Source organism: Equus asinus, chromosome 3, assembly GCF_041296235.1.
Source record: "Equus asinus isolate D_3611 breed Donkey chromosome 3, EquAss-T2T_v2, whole genome shotgun sequence".
Lineage (NCBI taxonomy): Eukaryota > Metazoa > Chordata > Mammalia > Perissodactyla > Equidae > Equus > Equus asinus.
The window spans coordinates 40,033,787-40,055,437 of record NC_091792.1 but is presented as its reverse complement, the minus strand read 5'-3'; the positions used below and the strand labels follow the sequence as shown (position 1 = coordinate 40,055,437).

The 21,651-nt window shown below is 35.3% G+C and overlaps 1 protein-coding gene across 7 annotated transcripts in view; it reads right to left on the bottom strand.

Moving 5' to 3' along the window:
• Positions 1–21,651, bottom strand: part of ARFIP1 (ARF interacting protein 1) — a 121,614-nt gene that overhangs the window by 45,431 nt on the left and 54,532 nt on the right. For 4 of the 7 annotated variants that reach the window (XM_014868516.3, XM_014868514.3, XM_014868513.3 and 1 more), the window contains 3 exons: positions 15,593–15,701; positions 9,877–9,972; positions 1,394–1,506 (listed from right to left, as the gene is read on the bottom strand). In XM_014868516.3, coding sequence (XP_014724002.1) covers positions 1,394–1,506; positions 9,877–9,972; positions 15,593–15,701 — 318 coding nt within the window. The remainder of the gene's footprint in view (positions 1–1,393; positions 1,507–9,876; positions 9,973–15,592; positions 15,702–21,651) is intronic. The other 3 variants (XM_070504919.1, XM_014868517.3, XM_070504918.1) reach the window with 1 other exon arrangement.

The window sequence follows — 21,651 nt, the reverse complement described above, 5'->3', positions numbered from 1 at the left end:
AAATAATGGTTACAAGCAGACAGTAGGGTCAAAGCTTTAATGAGAAATGTTTTTTTACTTCCAGGAAGCTAAGGCAATACGAAAAGTAAGGCAATAGTGATTATGAGGCATATTAAGATAAACATGGACACTTGAAACAAGTTTTGAAATTGAACTTACAGAGCTTGTATTCCAATACAGATATCTATACACTCTTAAGCACAATCTAAGTAATCAGGAAGTGAGTGTACTATAGATAACCTACATGGAGCTTTGTAAAGAAAGTTATAGTGAGAAAGTATAAAGTTGCTAGTCATTTCACCACTCATCAGGGTTCCAGAGCAAGTTTCTCATATAATCACTAAAAACCAGATTTTTATTTAAAACGCTTCCTAGTATATACTGAAATTAAAATGCAAAATTGGAGACTGGTATATATTATGAAGCAAGTTTAAAATAGAAGAGAATTAAGAATCTCAGTTCTCTACTCTTCAAGGTCCCTGAAAATGCAAATGACTTACAGTGAGCTGGTGGTCCTATCCAGTTTTCCACACTTATAAATTAAGAATTCATTTTGAAGATAATAGGACAAATGGAGCAAAGTTAAAGGGGGAGGAAGAAGCAAAAGTAAATTAGTGCTCTATGTAGATCTTCTTCTTGGGGAAGAGTGGATAAAACAAAATGATAAATACTGTGATTCATGGTATTTTGTACAATCACACAACTTATGAATTTATGAGACAGTCACCATGTACTCTGAATATTTAAACAGCACTAAGAGCTTTTTCTATGATGCCAACAAATGAATAAAAACATTTAAGTACAAGGAAAAGAATAATTTCATGGCAACAAGTGATAGATATTGAAAGAGTTACTAGGATGAAGTATAAGGAAGAAGGGAGCATAAAAGGAAATATTAGAAACTGAACAGGGAAAATAGGTCAACCAGTAAATGAATAAGGCAATATGACAAAAAAAACAGGAATGCTTAGTTGTAATGCTTAGTTATTACAATTAAATCAAAGAAATCCAAACTTTGGAAAACTAATATACCTCTCTTCACATTCAGGTACTATAAAAGTATCAAGAAGAGGAAAATGGGGACAAACGTATCTATAGCAGTTCTACAGCTAAACATATTCCACTGCGATATATTTCTTCTTCAATTATGTGTTACCCACCAACTAATAAGCATTTTAGTAGCTTTTTTACTCTTTTGCTACTGACTTTTCAAACTACATTTATGAAAAGACCAATAATAGAACAAAAGACTTCATTTTCTAATTGTATTTTTATGTTTAGATGGCATTATTCTCTCCTATATATTCATATACATGCAAAATAATAATTCGAATAACATACAAATAAAAATTCTTAGAGCTAGTTAGTGTGGAAATATTAAAAAACCACAAACCTTGTAGGTGTTTAGACTCCATTTTCTAACAAGTTCTAACTTCTCCATTGCAGGATTTTTAGTTTCATCTGCTAAAATAACTGGTCCACTTTTTGTCTGTGTTCTCTGGCCACCTGCATAATCATAACAAAAGATAAAAACACAAACCAGATAAAGACAAACAGGGAAAGAAAACAAAACATTGATGCTGTTCAAATTAAACTACTTATGCATTTAAAAATAAAAAGGTTCCCACAAAGTGAAGGACGAGAACTTCCTGGAATCATTGAGGATAATTTCCTAATGCTTAAAAAATACTTCTGTCCATTAAATACAAATGCCATGTGGTTTGTCCGTCTTCTTAGAGAAAAAAAAAAAAAAACTGCAATCAGCCTTCTTTTCTAAATAAATTGCTGTTTACTTCAAAAAACAATAAAATTCCCACAATTAATCTTATAACCTAATGACCCTAAAAAAGCTGCGTCAGTAAAAATCTGAAAGGCCGCGTACACCTCACAGTGATCTCCTTCCACTGAACTATGCAGAAAAGAACAACAACAGAACGTTACTATGATTTTGGAGGATTTAAAAATGTAACTCAAATTTCAAATAGTAATTAAAAATATCTTACTACCAGTATGAAAGACTGGGTTAAAACAAGACCTACACTGTACCTCCTTTTTTTCCTCAAGAAATCCCCTCCTCCAAAAGCCATAATTTAAAAAAGGCAATATAAAGCCCTGACAATGTTGTTCCAACAATTAAGAATTATGACATACAAGCAACTCTACAACTACATATAGTTCCTAATAGTAAAATGTTTTTCATAGAAAAAATACTTAATAAATGTTTATGATATTAATGACTTGGGATAGAAATTTTACAAAAATTTAAAAAGAACAATGAAATAAAGAAAAGAGAAAAAGCTGTAAAAAATAGTTTTAAAAATTTGGAGCTTGAGTGACATCAGCATCATGGTGGCATGAGATGCTCCCTTTGTCTCTCCCCTTCAATCTACAACTAGTGAAACATCCATAACTCTACAAAAGTTCCTCTGACAACACCAGGCCACCAGGAAGATCCATATATCTGCACATCAGGTGTGTGAATTGAAACACACAGAGCAGGAAGGATCGGGGTAACAGTGGAGGAGGTGCCTGCAATTTGGGTCCCCTACCTATGGTGGATGAGCCCACAGCCCCAGGGAACCCAGCAGCAGCAGCAGAGGCAGCACACACAACTCCAGGCTCCCAGCTGCAGTGGCACATGCAGCCACAGGGAACCAGATAGCAGCAGCAGTGGGGCCCATGAACCTGACAACCCCAGATATGGAAGAGATGCCCACAACCCTGGCTTCCTCCCTCCTTACTGTTAGTGCCCACAACCCAGGTGATCCAGCATGTGGCAGAGGCACTCGTTACCACAATGCCCCAACCAACAACACCAGTGACCACAGTGACATAGGTAGCAGCAAGCCACCAGCACCAATGAGGGCACTGGCGACACCTCTGGTGGAGGTGGTAGAGGGTGGAAAGTGCTGATTCTCAAATACAGCCAGCCACGGCTCAGGTAAGAGAAACCAAAATCTTGTGCTATAGCGCCACCTACTGAAAAACAACAACAAAAAAGACTTCTAATTACCAACCACTTGAACTGTTAGAATCAAAGTAAACAAAGCTTTACCTAAATAAGAAATGTGTTATCTACCTCAAATGCACCCAGTAGAGAACCAACTCATCAAGCACCATTAGAAATCACAGTAACACAGTATCACAAAAAGAAGATAATTCTCCACAAACCAAACTTAAACTCATGGAAGATTTTGATTTAACTGATAGAGAATTCAAAATAGCCGTCATAAAGAATTCAACAAGCTACAAAAAAACTCAGAGAGGCAATTCAATGAACTCAGGAATAAAGTTAGTAAACAGAAGAAATACTTTACCAAATAGATTGAAACTCTAAAAAAGACACAAACAGAATTTCTGGAGCTGAAGAACTCAACAAATGAAATGAAGAATACAATAGAAAACACTAGAAATAGAGCAGACTATATGGAAGAGAGAATTGGCAAGTTCAAAAACAGAAATCTAGAAATGATTCAGGGAGAAGAAGAAAGAGAACTAAGACTTTTAAAAAATGAAAAACTCTATGAGAACTATCCAACTCCATTAGAAAAAGGTAACATAAGGATAATGGATATCCCAGAAGGAAAAGAGAGGAAGAAGAGAGGAGAAAGCTTATTTAAAGAAGTAACAGCTGAGAGCTTTCCAAACCTAGGGAAGAAATTAGATATACAAGTCCAAGAGGCTAATAGAACACCTAATTATCTCAATGCAAAAAGACGTCCTCCAAGACAGAGTATATTAAAACTGTCAAAAGCCAATGATAAAGAATTTGAAATGTAACCAGGGAAAAAAGGACAGTAACCTAGAAAGGAACCCCCATTAGGCTATCAGCAGATTTCTGAGCAGAAACCCTACAGGCCTGGAGAGAGTAGAATGATATATTCAAAATACAGAAAGATAAAAACCATCAGCCAAGAATACTCTATCCAGCAAAGTTATCCTTCAGATACAAAGGAGAAATAAAAGCTTTCCAAGACAGACAAAAGCTGAGGTGGGGGGGTGGTGCTGTGGCCTAGTGGTTAAGTTTGGTGTGCTCAGCTTTGGTGGCCTAGGTTCAGTTCCTGGCTGAGGACCTACATCACTCATTGGCACCCATGCTGTCATGGTGACCCACATACAAAATAGTGGAAGACTGGCAACAGATGTTAGCTCAGAGCAAAGCTTCCTCAAGCAAAAAAAAAAGAGGAAGACTGGCAACAGATGCTAGTTCAGGGTGAATCTTCCTCAGCTAAAAAACAAAACAAAACAAAACTCAGGGATTTCATCATGACTAGACTTGCCTTACAAGAAATGTTGAAAGGGAGCTCTTCTAACCTGAAAGGAAAGGGCAGAAGTATACAAAACTTTGAGTTAGGTAATAAATAGACAGATGGAATCAGAAAATTGCAACTCTACTTCAGAACAGGTTCTTAAACACTTCTTTATAGCACAAAGGTTAAAGGGAAAAAAGCATTAAAAATAACTATAGCTACGTCAATTTGGTAAAAAACTCACAACATAAAAAGAAGTAATTTGTGACAACAAAAACACAAAAGGGGAAGAGAAAAAGGACAGAACTTTTTTAGGCAAACGAAGATAAGAGGCTATCAGCAGAAAAAGGACTAGTTTATCTATGAGACATTTTATACAAACACCACAAAACAAAACTCTAGAGCAGAGACACAAAAGAAAAAAAGCAACTTAAGAAAATCACCAAACTAAAATGGCAGACAGAAATACAAGGGAAAAGAAACAATGGAGATACAGAACAACCAGAAAACAAATGATAAAATGGCAGTACTAAGTCCTCACATATGAATAATCATCCTAAATGTAAATGGATTGAATTCACCAATCAAGACACAGAGTGGCTGGATGGATTACAAAACAAGACCCAACTATATGCTGCCTTTAGAACACTCATCTCAGCTCTAACAACAAACACAAGCTCAAAGTGAAGGGATGGAAGATGATACTGCAAATGGCAGCTAAAAGAAAGCAGCTGTAGCCACATTCACATTAAACAAAAGAGACTTCAAGCCAAAATAGGTAACAAGAGACAAAGACGGAAATTATATAATACTAAAGGGCACAATCCATCAAGAACACATAACATTTATTAATACATATGCACCTGACATAGGAGCACGAAAATATATAAACCAATTATTATCATACCTAAAGGGAGAAACTGATAGCAATAAATAATAGTAGGGGACTTTAATACCCCACTTACGTCAATGGATAGATCATTCAGAGAGAAGTCAACAAGGAAACATTAGCTTTAAATGAAACAACAGACCAGATGGACTTAATAGATATATTTAGAACATTCTATCCAAAAGGAGTGGAAGACCCATTCTTCCCAAGTGCATATGAAACACTCTCAAGGACAGACCATATGTTGGCACACAACACAAGTCTCAATAAATGCACACAGACTGAAATCATATCAAGCATCTTCTCTGACCACAATGGTACAAAGCTGAAAATCAACCACAAGAAGAAATACGGAAAAATCACAAATATGCAGAAACTAAACAACATGCTACTGTATAACTATTAGGTCAACAAAGAAATCAAAGGAGAAATAAAAAAACACTTGAAGACAAACGAAAATGAAAATATCAAAATCCATGGGATGCAACAAAAGAGGTACTAAGAGAAAAGTTTATAGCAATACAAGTCTACCTCAAGAAACAAGAAAAATCTCAAATAAACAACCTAACCTTACACCTAAAGAAACTAGAAAAAGAAAAACAAATGAAGCCCAAAGTCAGCAGAAGGAAGGAAATAATAAAAATCAGAGCAAAGTAAATAAAATAAGAGACTGAAGAGAGAATAGAAAAGATCAATGACACAAAGAGCTAGTTCTTTGAAAAGATAAACAAAATTGAGAAACCTTTAGCTAGACTAAGAAAAAAAGAGAAGGGTCAAATAAATAAAATCAGAAACGAAAGAGAAGTTACAATGGATGCTACAGAAATATATAAGATTATGAAAGTTTACCATGAATAGCTAGCTATATGCCAACAAACTGAACAACCTAGGAGAAATGGATAAATTCTTAGAATCATATAACCTTCCAAGACTGAATCATAAAGAGATCGTCTCAATAGACTGATCACTAGTAAAGAGATTGAATCAGTAATCAAAAACCTCCCCAAAAACAAAAGTCTGGGACTTTACTGGTGAATTCTACCAAACATTCAAAGAAGATTTAACACCTATACTTCTCAAACTCTTCCAAAAAATGGAAGAAGAGGGAACACTTCCTAATTCATTTTATGAGGCCAACATTACCTTGATGCCAAAACCAGACACGGACAACACAGAAAAAGAATATCACAGGTCAATATCTCTGATGAACACAGATGCAAAAGTCTTCAATAAAATATTAGTAAACTGAATACAACAATACTTAAAGGGATCATACACCATGATCAAGTGGGATTCATTTCAAGGATGCAAAAGATGGTTCAACAAACACAAATCAATCAACACGATAACACCACATTAACAAAATGTAGGATACAAATCAAATGATCGTCTCAATCGATGCAGACCAAGCATCTGATAAGATTCAACATCCACTTACAATAAAAACTCCCCAAAAAACAGGTATAAAAGGAATGTATCTCAACATAATAAAGGCCATATACGACTGTCAAAATTGACTTTAGTGAACTGTTTTAAAATGGAGTCAGAGCTGCCTTTCCAGAGAAACTGCCTTGCTCTCTTGAACCTTGGGCTGGGCTAAACCCTTGGACTGGGCCAAAACGGCAATTGTTTTACAATCAATTGTTTGAGAAGTCAGCAGGAGAATGGACATCCTGATCACAGACTGATATCTGTTGCCAATCTTCTTTTTTTTTTCCTTCATCTTCTTCTCCCCAAAGCCCCCAGTACATAGTTGTATATTCTAGTTGTTAGTGCCTCTGATTGTGCTATGTGTGACACTGCCTCGGCATGACCTGATGAGCAGTGCCATGTCCACATCTGGGATCTGAACCAGCGAAACCCTGGGATGCCGAAGCGGAGTGCGCAAACTTAACCACTCGACCACGCGGCTGGCCCCTGACTTTCTGAAGATAGACTCAATAGTCAGTCAATGGTTAGCCAAGACTAGCTCTCTGTCTCCAGCTGCAATTAAAATTTTTCTAATATAACCTCCCTTCTTTGCCTTTAAAAGCCCCTCACTTTGACTCCCTAGCGGAACACTATTTGGGTTTCTGCCTAAATCTCTGCCCCTTGAGTTGCAATTCTTTGATCCCAAATAAATACTCTGCCTCTTAAACTGGCTTCTGTTTTTGAAGGCTGACATGACAAACCCACAGCTAACATCATACACAACAGTCAAAAGCTGAAAGCTATCTCTCTCTAAGATCAGGAAGAAGACAAGGATACCCAGTCTTGCCACTTTTATTCCAAATAGTATTGGAAGTCCTAGTCAGAGCAATTAGGCAAGAAAAGAAATAAAAGTCATCCTAACTGGAAATAAACAAGTAGAACTGTCACTTTTTGCAGATGACATGATTTTATATATAGAAAAGCCTAAAGAATCCACCAAAAAACTATTAGAAATAATCAACGAATACACTAAAGTTACAGGGTACAAAATTAATATACAATAATCTGTTACATTTCTATATACTAACAACGAACTACCAAAAAGAGAAATTAAGAAAACAATCCCATTTACAATCACAAGAAGAAGAATAAAATACCTGGGAATAAATGTAACCAAGGAGTTGAAAGGCTTGTATGCTGAAAACTGTAAGACACTGTTCAAAGAAATTGAAAAAGATAGAAAGAAATGGAAAGACAGTCTGTACTTATGGCTTGGAAGAATTAACATTGTTAAAATGTCCATATTACCTAAAGCAATCTACAGATTCAATGCAATCCCCATCAAAATCCCAATGACATTTTTCACAAAAATAGAACAAAAATCCTAAAATTTGTATGGAACCACAAAAGACCCCAAATAGCCAAAGCAATCCTGAGGAAAAAGAACAAAGCTGGATAAATCAGACTCCTTGGTTTCAAATTATATTACAAAGCTATAATATGATCAAAACAGCATGGTACTGGCAGAAAAACAGACACACAGATCAAAGGAACAGAACTGAGAGTCCAGAAATAAACCCACACATACATGGACAGCTAATTTATGACAAAGGAGCCAAGAACACATAATGAAGAAAAGAAAGTCTCTTCGCTAAGTGGTGCTGGGGAAACTGGACAGCCACATGCAGAAGAATGAAACTAGACCACTGTCTTATACCATACATAAAAATTAACTCAAAATAGATTAAAAACTTGAATATAAGACCTGAAACCACAAATTCCTAGAAGAAAACATAGGCAGTATGCTCTTTGCCATTGGTCTTAGCAATATCTTTCTGGATATGTCTCCTCAGACAATGGAAACAAAAGCAAAAATAAACAAATAGGAATATACACCAACCTAAAAGCCTTCTGTACAGCAGAGGAAGTCATCCACAAAACAAAAAGAAGCCTATCAAATGGGAGAGACATTTGCAAATCATGTATCTGGTAAGGGATTAATATCTAAAATATATAAAGAACTTAAACAACTCAACAACAAAAAAACCAAACAATACAATTAAAAAATGGACAGAGGGTCTGATAAGATGATAAAAACACGAATTTGAGAAGACGTGTACACCCCTATGTTCACTGCAGCATTATTTACAACAGCCAAGATACTGAACCAACCTAAGTACTCATTGATGAATGAATGGATAAAGAAGATGTGATGTACATATGTATATACACAATGGAATGCTCAGCCACAAAAAGAGATGAAATCTTGCCACTTGTGACAACATGAATGAACCTTGAGGGTATTATGCTAAGTGAAATAAGTCAGACAAAGACAAATACGGGATGACTTTACTCATATGTGGGATATAAACACAACAAAACAAAGAAAAACAAAGACATAGATACAGAGGACAGACTGGTGGTTACCAGAGGGGAAGGAGGGCAGGGGAAGGGCAAAATGGGTGAAGGGGGTCAACTGTATGGTGACACATGGGAACTAAATTTTGGCAGTGAGCATGCTGTAGTGTATACAGAAGTCAAATTATAATGTTGTACACGTGAAACTTATACAATGTTATAAACCAATGTTAGCTCAATTAAAAAAAAAGTTAGACTCAGCAAAAACTTCCTTTCTTACTTACTCCTATAGCTAGACCAGCAAACAAATTTAATTTACAAAATTCTCACAGAAACAAAATACAAAATGTTAACATTTCATATAAAAAGAAATACAGAGTTCAATTTTTTTCCCTGTATTTACAGCCCAGCAATATTAAAGTACAGAGCAAATTCAATGCAAAGAAATGGATTTCCCCCAAGTATTTTTCACTGGGCATAACTGGTAAATTACATAGTATTTTGTTGCGATATGCAAACTATTTTTAAGCTGAGGTTGAAAATAGAAAGACACAACCTTTTCCACTTGACCTATTCCAAATAATGAACAACCCAATTGTTGAAGGCTCTTTTTCTATTTAACTGAAAAAGAGAGGAGAGCTGCAAAGCTGAGAGTTTAAGATCAAATAAGTGATCCTACATTTTCCAGAGTACAGAAAGGATATTTAAAATGAATCAAATTTTACAATGTTTTTTAAACTTAAAGTGATTAAACTTCAGGTCTGAGATGTGGCTAAGAACTCTGAAAAGCCAGAAAGACAGATAAAGCTAGAAAGATGATTTCCCCTTATTGTTAAAAAAAAGCAGCAGCCACCAAAAAAGGCAGAAAAAACACACACCTAAGAATATAAAGCAAGTGATTATGAAACTTAGTGAATTAGTTTAGCTGCAGCAGGAGCAAGGGCTTTATCCACTCAGGGCAGTGAATACCTGCAGGAACAAGTACATCACTTCCTTGTTGAGCCAGCCGACTAGCTGCAACCCTGCTGGGAGACATAACAGATGGCAATGGTGGCGCTGGGGAACCTGGAAAGGGTAGATATTTAACTGTGAAAATCCTTTTCATCCTCCATATACTGTACATTTTGAGTATAGGTTTACTGACATTTCTTTAAAATATTCAAACACTAGGATTAAAAACTGGAATTAATATATTCGCTTTCTTGCAGGAATGGACTAACAATAAATAGATGCCACTAGGCTGGGTTCTTGTATAAACTTTTCATCTAAGTATTAAAGCCAAACAAAGCATACAACTATAAGAAACTTGGCAAGATCACATCTAAACAGAACTTTAACGGGATTCTGCTATTTTCAAATCAATTAACAGAATGTGATTAAAGACCCATTGTTGAATGATTTAAAGCTTAAGTAAATATTTTATAACTTGTTAGTCTTACATACAAAGGAAAGCTATTCAAGTAGAAATCCAAAGGCATGTAATACTGAATCAAATTACAATTAAAATTCACAGGAATGTGAAATTTCAAATCATAAATCAAATACACATAGCATAGATCACTGCTATTCATAGTATGGCTGCAAGGCACTACATCAATTATTTCACCTGGGAGCTCATTAGAAAGGCAAAGTCTCAGGCCCTGCCCCAGACCTACCAAACCCGAATCTGCATTTTCACAGGATCCTCAGGTGATCTGTATGTATGTGAAGTTTGAGAAGTGCTGATGACAGGATATTATTCTGATGAATCATAAGAATCACTTTTGGAGTTTTAAGACATACCTGGGACACTCCACAAGATTTACTGATCATCAGTGAAACAGGTATCTGCAGGGATTTTTGGTTTTGGACAGTTTTAGCTTTTTTATTCAATTGTTTTTTTGCTTTTATTTACTTATTAGACAAATAAAAATTGTAGATATTTAAGGTATATGACGTGATGTTTTGTATGTATTGTGATCTGATTACCATAATCAAACTAATTAATATATCTGTCACCTCAAAGTTACCCTTTTTTGGTGGCAAAAACACCTGAGATGTATTCTCTTAGCAAATTTCAAGTACACAATACATTGTACATTCGGCACCTGTAGTTTTTTAAAAGCCACTCAGATGATTCTCAAACACAACTAAGTTTGAGAAGAGGAGGAAAGAACACAATTTTTGAGTAAAATACAACTAAGTTTTAAATTCTAACTCTTGAAATTCTAGCTCTACTTACCACACAGTATCATAAACACCCTGGCAAATTACTTAACATCTCTGAGCTTTAGTTATCTACAAAGTAAGAAAAACTGACTACCCAACAATGTTGCTCATGGCCACCATTAAACCACAGAAAACCATATAGCTTCTATTGCTTTCTTTATTTCAAATTCTAAAGGCTGTACATCTGTAGAGGAGTGATAATTAAAAAGAAGTTGAAAAAATTATTCACATCTTTCCACATTTAGCTGAGAATATTTTTTTTTAAGATTTTATTTTTTTCCTTTTTCTCCCCAAAGCCCCCAAGTACATAGTTGTATATTCTTCGTTGTGGGTCCTTCTAGTTGTGGCATGTGGGATGCTGCCTCAGTATGGTTTGATGAGCAGTGCCATGTCCACGCCCAGGATTCGAACCAACGAAACACTGGGCCACCTGCAGCGGAGCGCATGAACTTAACCACTCGGCCACAGGGCCAACCCTAGCGGAGAATATTTTAATGTCTGTAAGATACTTTTATTTCAATTACACTTTTTCCCACTTCTTTATAAAACATAATGTATCAAATTTATAATTAAAATTTTCTAATAGGACAGAATCAACATCAACTTTCTTTACTTACAATTAGTAATAATTGGTCATATCTCAGATATACTAAGTCCTGATGCAGAAAGTCACCAGTTCTAATAATATGAAAACCTTAATTTGAACTGATTGTGACATTAAAATACAAACATGCAATAGACCTAAATAGATTGGCGCTACCTTTCAAACTGAGAGAGATTTGTCTCTTTAAATCTGTTAAACCATAAAGTTTAAAACTGGAAGGGATGATGGAAATCAACTGGTCTCACATTAAATTAAAGGAGAAAACAGACCCCAGAGAGGTTAAAACAGCTTATTAGAGACTCAAATGTTCTGAATCAACACCATAATATCTCCGTTATTAAATTCAATGCAGAAAACGCCAATCCACAAATTACTCGTTGAGTTGGAAAGCATTTTAATAGATTATCCAGTCCAATCACCATTTTAAACAAAGACTATCTTTACATGAGGCAGTGTTAAATAAAAGATGACTAGTGTAGTTCCATTTCTTGATGATCCGAGGAACAGAGCTCTGTTGTTCTGGTTATCATTGTTTATCAATCTTGCACAAGAAATAATCCCATGACACAAAATGAGATGTGTATAATACATGTAACAAATGACACAGAACTTTTCAAACTAAAGTAGCAAAAGACATGGTGCTGAGGTAACTGAGTACTTCAGCTTTTCTGCTTTACTTTCAAGGGTAATTATCACTTCTCTGTATTGTCAATATTCTTTATCTTCAAATTATCACTCCTGTGTATCTTCAACCCTTTAAACCACTAATTTAGACTAAATTACTTACTAAAATCATTCACTAATATCCAATAAAAAAGAATTCTTAAGAATCTAGGATCTTGCTAATCAAATAAATTTGGAGAATTCGTTTCATTCAACAATAGAAATCCAAGAATATGAATATAAGTATGAATATGAATATGCATGCAATGACCAAAACCCTATTAAAAAAAACTCAGTTACCAAATTCACTTCAGTCTTGTAAGCTTTGATTTATTCATGATTTCCACTATTATTGATTCTGCAACACATTTGCTAGACAAATTTCAGTATTTGTTGTTGTTAGGCTGAACTTAAGTATGATTTCTTGTAACTTTGCTCTAGAGATGGAAAAGTAAATGGGTAAGACTCTTCTTTTAGTAACTGTTCAAGCAATAGAGTCATTATTAAGTTGTCATTAAGTCATTTTTTCAGAGAGCTAACACAGCTCCAACTCCTTTAACATTTTTTTCTAAGACCTATTCCCTAAATTTTAATCATGTTGCTTTTTCTCATGTTCTTTCCAATTTATCTACATATGTCTTAAAACAAGGGCACTTAACTATAACTTGCCAATAAATGCTTAACTAATTTCAGACATAAATTACTGCCATTATTATGAAACGTATTTTCATTCCAATTTGAAGGATTAGGATGTATCTATAAGCAAGTGAAATAGATTGGCATTTTCATGCTCAGGGCAAAGCACTTTACAAAGGCCAGTTGATTTAGATTCTTGTTTAATACTATTCCACTTAAGGAGAAAAAGATTAAACCAAATGTCAGCCTAAATAATTTCACTGGAAATACTTAAAGTATCTTCATAGTAAAAGTATCTTTTTATTCTATGTTGAAATTAAATTTGGGGATTGGTGATTGGTCCAAAACTGGTGTCACATTATGCAAAGTAAGCCTTATATCTTTCAGGACTCGTAATTTTAGGCACTCAGTCAACTCTTTCAAACTGAAAGTTATCCCCTAGATAAAATTGCCACAATGCTACTCAATGACTATTGATTATTGACACATATGCTCCCTTTCTAGAGCTTTATTTTTCTGAACATTAGAATGAAAAGGGGAAAAAAATGGCGTCACTAGATAGCCCATTAATTTTACAGCCTAGAGTAGAGGATATTATACAGGATTATCCTAAATGCTTGTTTCTAGGACCTAAGTATATATTTGAAAACATAAGTTGTTTTTGAATAAAGTATTGGCCATAAATTTAATAAAACTATAGAATATTACCTGCAAGAGGGCTAACAACTGCAAAGGCATGGAGATACTTTTTCATTTTGTAAAATATAATGTACTGTTAAAATTAACATACTTAATTGAACATCAACTATAGCTACTACGTTAATTACAGCTCTGTCAAGAAAACAATCCACTTTTTACATCCAAAAGTTTACCTTGTTTTACTGTCTTGCACTCAAGTGAAAATGAAAAAACACTTTAAAAAGGTTATTCTAGACAAAAGCATTAAAAAAGCAGGCAACTTTTTCTGTTATATTAAAAATAGACATATATGGAATGTGTGCAGAAAAGAGTTAAGGTAGCAGGTTTAACTGCTTATCCTTAAAAGACCAGCTTACAAGATTGGCCCTGGGTTGGCATCTCAGAACTTAAATTTTGGGAAGATCCCCTCCATTCCCAAAACAGTAGAACTGGCTCACTGTGCCTAAACTGTTTATACAAACAGTATTGTTTATGCTAAACACCTGCTTTCTTTCTGGGAGTCTGGAATCTTGGTCCATGCTGGGCAGAGGAAGCCTATGTGAGCAATCTACAATAAAAATCCTGGGCACTAATTTGCAACAACAGAGATGGACCTTGAGGGTATTATCTAGGCAAAGTCAGTCAGACAGAGAAAGACAAACACCATACAATTTCACTCATAAGTGGAAGATAAGCAAACACACAGATACAGAGAACAAACTGGTGATTACTAGAGGGGAAGTGGGCAGAGGGAAGGCAAAAGGGGTAAAGGCGCACACGTATACGGTGATGGATGGCAACTAGACTTTTGGTGGTGAACACGATGCAGTCTGTACAGAAGTAGAAATACAATGATTTCACCTGAAATTTATATAACGTTATAAACCAATGTGACCTCAATAAAAAAAAGAAAAACCCTGGGCACTGAGTCTCTAATGAGCTTCCCTGGTTAGCAACATTTCATATGTGTTGCCACAACTCAGCTGGGGAAATTAAGCACGTCCTTTGTGACTGCACTGGGAGAAGACCCTGGCAAGCTTACGCCTAGTTTCCCCTTAGCCTTTGGGCATCTGTTGCCTTTGCAAAGCGTTCTTGGCACACTTTCGCTGTACTAATCACAGCAGCGAGTGTGACTCTGTACTGAGTCCTGTGAGACCTCTTAGTAAACTGCTGAATCTGAGGGTGGTCTTGGAGCCCTCCTATACAGCATGCATAGTAGAAAAATAAAAATTTTATTTTCCTATTTGCTTTGAAATAGGAAATACCTATTTATACAAATCAATATTGACTTATAGCTATAAATTTTGTGGTTACAAGCTAAAATAATTTAAATCTGCATTTCTGATATACTTTTTTAGTTTTTATTTCAGTACTTTAAAACCAATTCTTAAACAACAATCAGTGAAATTATGCACATTGATCTATTTATATAAAGAAGACTACTGAAACAATTCCTAAATCATTTAAATTGAAGAGAAAAAGGATTATGTTTATAATTGGTGTTTTATCACAGAATTAAAGGGCTCAACTCATGCTTTATTAATAAGGTAGCATTTGGTGAACTTCTCCCTCCTCCTCCCCAGCCATCTTTAAAAATATATGGGCCTGGGTGGTGAACATGATGTAATCTACACAGAATTCGAAATACATTACAATGTACACCTGAAATTAAAAAAAACAGAAAAACGGAAAGAAACAAAAGGAACTCATAATCTAGATTGTAAACCTAAACACCACCTTTAACCTTTGTAGCCCTTTACAGTTTATAAACTGCTTTCATTCTCTTGAAAAAAAAACTTTAAAGAAAAGAGTAAACAAATAAAATATGTGGTTCAGCTACAAAAAAATATATGTATACACAGACACACAACCAAATATATATATATGGGCTCTTACCTTGAAATGCTCCTGCTTCAATAACCCCTTCTTTGGTACTGTCAAAGCCATGAGATGTAATTTGGGTTTCTGAGAGACCAAGTCCAGTGGGTATCGAACGCTTCAAATCCTTAGCAACAATTGAATAAAAGAGAAAATCTTTGTAAAAAATCTCACATCACGTAACAGTTCACTGTCCCTTTAATCACATTTTGAATTATTTTTCTCTCTACTATGTGGTATTCCCTTATGCTGTCACAGCATTTTGTAATGATGTAGAATCAGCACCAAACTCAGCAAGATTTGCTATTGAGAGGTACAGTGTCTGTCACACAACATGCTTTCGTTATTCTAAAACTAAGCAGCAGGCAGATATTAAAATTAAATTTTCAAACTTCTAATCAACTAATACATGAGGAAAATAATTTTAAAAAACAGAATTAAGATGACTACAAAGCCATGTCTAATATTAAAAAACTGACTGATGTCTAATATAATCATGATGAGCCTGGCTAATGGTCAGTATAAACAAATCATTCACTTGCAATATTAATTTCCCTTTGATTTCAAGGTTAGCCAGGCAAACAGGGCTTCTCTGACTTCAATCAGGGTGAGGTAAAGGAAATTTCCTGCTATTTAGATTTATATTCAACAGTGATATTGTCAACCTAACTGCAAATTAGCTTATAATTGGAATGTAATTGTAATAAATATAATATTCAACATTCAGTCCTATAGTGAAAAAAGTGAAAGCCAAGAAATACAGATTTCCAATTAAAAGTCCTCTCTTTTCTCTGGCTTGGATATGAGGAATTACCCAATTTTCATAATCAGAGTCTATGATAGATCCTATTGGTTTTCCACAATAATGACAAGTTAATGATGCACTAAAAGATAAATATATCTTTGAAATCCTTTCTTAATACTCTACCCCACCACATATAACGTACAGTTGTAATTTTCAAACTCAGAACATTCTGATTTTTCCAACTTGCAAAGTCAAAACTTAACAGACACAGTCTCTCATAACTGACAAGTGCTGAGAAGGGTTTTTCTTGAGAAGCTCATTAATTTTGCCTAAGCAATTACTTGATCGGTATGGTGGACTCTGAGTTAATAACTAATGAGATCAATTCTCATTTTATGTGACTTATCAAACAGCATTTGACACAGATGATTGTTCTCTCCTTGTTACACTTTCAATCCCCAGCTTCAGGACACTCTTGATTTTCCTCTTACATCATCTGATATGTTCTACTGTCTCTTTGCTGATTGCTCCTAACTCCCCAACCTCCAAATGCTGGAGTGCCCCTGGGTTCAGTCAGAGGACTTTTTTTCCTATTCTCACTTCTTGAGGGATCTTATTGATTCTTTTGGCTTTAAAAATCATCTATACAGTGACAACTCCAAAATTTATCTGTCTTACCTGAGCCTCCCTCTTTAATTCCAATACATCTAACCACATACTTGTCATTTCCACTTGGATATCAAATAGGCATCTCAAACTTAGTATGTCCAAAACTGATCGATTTCCACAGTAAATCCTCACCCCCAACAGACAGAACAAAATGCCATCACCTAGAGTTTTCACTTCTTTCAGCTCATGGCATCTCTACTACCAAAACCTTAGCCAAAAATTTAGGAGTTACCTTTGAATCTTGTTTTTCTCTCACACCCACATTCAAACCATCAGCAGATCCTACAAGAGCTACCCTCAAAATATATCCAGGATCAAACCAATTCTTACCACCTCCACTGTGCGGCTACCACCCGGGTCTACGCCACCATCATATTTCACCTGGATTATTCCAACAGCCTCCCAAATGGTCTCCCTACTTCTATCCATGACACACCTCTAACTCCAGACATCAAGCAAAGTTACCCCGTATACAAAACTCTCCAAGACCCCCAATCTCACGAGAAGTAAGACCCAGACTATCAAATGTTCCAAGGCATCACATGATTTGACTTCATCTCCCACTAGCCTGAGCCCTGGAGCCACACAGTTTCCTCAAAAACAATAAACCTAACTCTGTTTCAAGGCCTTTGTACTTGTTTTTTCTTCCTGGAGTACTCTTCTACCAGAAATCCAAAGGTCTTGCTCTTTTATTGCTCCTTTGGCCAGAGAAGTTTTCTTCCCCAACAACATTTAAAACAGCAACTCCCACAACTTTCATACTGGAACTCCTATCCTGCTTAGACTGTTCTATTTTTCCAATAGCGGTTATCACTAAGTAACATACTATGTGTATATCTGTTTATTTTTTCACCCCTCACTATACTGTAAGCTTCATGAAAGCAGGGATGTTGCCAATTTTTTTGTTTACTGCTATATATTTAGCACCTGAGACAGTACCTGAAATGTAGTAGATATTCAATAAATATTTGCTGAATGAATGAATAAATGAATTTGTTGAATGAACTAAAGGATTTATGACTCAATACCACATAGATTAAGAAACTGCTATAGCAATAGGTTTATTTTAAAATTTGATTTAATGAGTATTTTCTTACTCTTACTATATGTTAGACTTTCTGGGCAAAGAAAAAATAAGATAAGGTACAGTTCTTGCCTCACTTTATAAGACATATAAACATTAACACAGAAGTTGAACTTGGTGCCAAAGCAAAGACAATAAGTATCAGAGGAATTCAGAATAGGAACTAAGTCCATGAGAACCAAGTAAGAAAGGAGAAAGTACTTCTTGAGCCCTGGAACATAAAGGATTTATTTATTCACTGAACCAGCATTTAATGAGCACCAACTTCATGACAGCCACTGCTTTATACACAACAGATACAGCAGCATAGGAAACAGATAAAGTCTCTGCCCATGTTAGACCCATATGAGGGTAGGGCGTGGAGGAGACTGACAGTAAACAAATAAATGTATGTCAGGTAATAATAAGTGCTGTAAATACATAATAAGTACTAAATAAGTTTTTTTTTGTTTTTAAGGCAGGAAAGAGGGATAAAGAGTGACAGGCCAAGGGTGCTACTTTAGGTGGGACCTCTCTGAGGAGGTAAAATGTGGGCAGAATTCCGAACAAAGTGAGACAGTGAGTGTGGCTACATGAAGAGAAAACAAGGATTGTAAAGGTAACAGTGATGTTCTATTTCTTAACTGAGTGGTATACACACAGGTATTCACTGTACTGAGAACTCACTTCATTGAAATATAATTCCATGTCATAAAATTCACCCTTTTAAAGATTCAGTAGTATACTTACAGAGTTGTGTAGCCATCACAACTATCTAATTTTAGAACATTTTCATCACCCCAAAAAGAAACTCAGTACCCATTAGAAGTCACCCCTTCTTCCTACCTTTCCCCAGCCCCTGACAACACTAATCATCTACTTTGTTTCCATGGTTTTCCTTACTCTGAATAGTCATACAAATGAAATCATGTAGTATGTGTCTTGTAGCATCTGTGTTCAAGGTTCATTCATCTTGTAGCATCTATCAGTAGTTCATTTCTTTTTATGTCGGAATAATATTCCATAGTATAGATATACGACAATTTGTTTATCTATTCTTCAGTTGATAGACACCTGGATTGTTTCCACTTTTTGACTCTTACAAATAATGCTGCTATAAACATTAGTATACATGTTTTTGGCTGGATCATATAGTAATGTTTAACTTTCTGAGGAACTGTTAGACTGTCTTCCAGAAGGGCTGCACCATTTTACATTCCAAAAGCAATGTATGAGGGTTCTAACTTCTCCACATCCTTGCTAACACTTGTTATTATCTGTCTTTTCGATTATAGCCATTCCCGCAGGTGTGAAGCAGTAGTGTTGATTTTCATTTCTGTGACGCCTAATGACGTTGCGCATCTTTTCATGTGCTTACTGGCCATTTGTATATCTTCTTTGGAGAAATGTCTATTCAAATCTTTTGCCCTATTTTTAACAGGGTCATTTATCATTTTCCTGTTGAGTTGTAAGATACAAATCCCTTATCAGATACATGATTTGTAAATATTTTTTCCCATTCTGTGGGCTGTCTTTTCACTTTCTTCCTGGTGTTCTTTGAAGCACAAAAGTTTAAAGTCCAATTTATCTATTTTTTCTTTTGCTGTTTATACTTTTGGTGTCTTATCTAAGAAGCCAAAGTACCTAATCCAGGGTCTTGAAGACTCACACCTGTTTTTCTTCTAAGATTTTTCAGTTTTAGCTCTGACAGTTAAGTCTTTGATGCATTTTGAGCTAATTTTTGAGTATGGTGTAAGGTCTGGGTCCAACTTCATTGTTTGCGTGTGTATACCCAGTTGTCCCAGCACCATTTGTTGAAAACTATTCTTTCCACACCGAAAACTGTCTTGGCACCCTTGTTGAAACTCAACCAATCATAAATGTAAAGGTCTATTTCTGTGCTCTCAATTCTATTCCATTGATCTATATGTCTTCCGTATGTGAGTATCATACTGTTTTGATTACTGCAGCTTTGTAGTAAGTTTTGAAATCAGAAGTAGTGAGTACCACAACTCTGTTCTTCTTTTTCAAAACTCTTTTGGCTATTTTGGATCTCTTGCATTTTTTACATATGATCAATTTGTCAGGTTCTACAAAAAAGCCAGCTGGGATTTTGACAGAGATTGTGTTGAATCTGATCAATTTGGGAAGCACTGCCATCTTAATAAATTAAGTTTTCTGATCCAAGAACATGAGATACTTATTTATTTAAATCTTCTTTAACTTCTTTCAACAGTGTGCTATAGTTTCAGGGTAGAAGTCTTACACATATTCCTGAGTATTTTCTTATTTTTGATGCTATTGTAAATGGAATTGTTTTCTCAATTTTATTTTTGGATTACTTATTCCTAGTGTATAGAAATAAAAGAGTTTTGCACATTGTTTTTATATCTTGCAACTTGCTGAATTTGTTACTTCTAATAGTTTTTCTGGTGGATTTCTCAGGATTTTCTACATACAAGATCACATTGTCTGCAAACAGAGAAAGTTTTACCTCTTCCTTTCCAATCTGGATCCTTTTTATTTGTACTGTTATTCTTTGTATCTTTATTGTGTCAACATTCTTTCATATCTAATATTTAATAAAAAGATTTTTTAAAAAGAGTAGTAGTGGGGCCAGCCTGGTGGCGCAGCAGTTGGGTTTGCATGTTTTGCTTTGGCGGCCTGGAGTTCGCCAGTTCAGATCCCAGGTGTAGACCTACGCACCACTTGACAGGCCGTGGTGAGGCAGAAATCCCACATATAAAGTAGAGGAAGATGGCCACAGATGTTAGCTCAGGGTCAGTCTTCCTCAGCAAAAAAGAGGAGGATTGGCGGCAGATATTAGCTAAGGGCTAATCTTCCCCCCTCACCCCCCAAAAAAGGAAGAAAAAGAGTAGTAGTAAAATCAAAGTACACTCAACATTCAAAGTTTTTCATTAGCAAGACCAAATGCAAACTCTTTGTTAGATGATCCAGTGGAGGAGACCGATGTACTCCAAAACCGAAAACTAACATTAGTTTTACCAGGAAAATCTCTTTGAATTGGCCTTAAAAAAGAAAAAACAAAAACATACCTACTCCAATAATTTGTTACCCAAACAAAGGTATGACAGAATTTTTTTTTTTTAATTTTAAGGATCTTAACTGCTAATCATTATGGTAACAAACACAGAGTAATAAACATAAGAGCACAATAATATAATAATAAATAAAAGTAAGCTGCAAAGATGTATTCTTGCTTTCTCCACCCTAATTAGAGTTCCTGATGAAATCATCTTTTGAATTTTGTATAGCGTACTTAAAAGATGTTTATCAACAGCAAAGACTCTTAAATTACTTTTTAAAGTTTGTGATAGTCTCGTCCAGTACCAACTATACTAGAAACATGAAAGACCTGGAAAGATAACTCCAATAGACCAGTTTTCCTATTCAGTGGCTATGTGATCCTGGGCAAGTACTTGAAAACTTTCTTAGCCCTTGTTTGCTCAGCTATAAATAGAAGTTAAAATTACCTCTGAGTATTATGAAAATTAGGTGAGATAATACGGGGAAAGCACCCAGTAGATATTTTTAGGCACACAGTAATGTTAGCCATCCCTGTCCCCTACTACAATCATC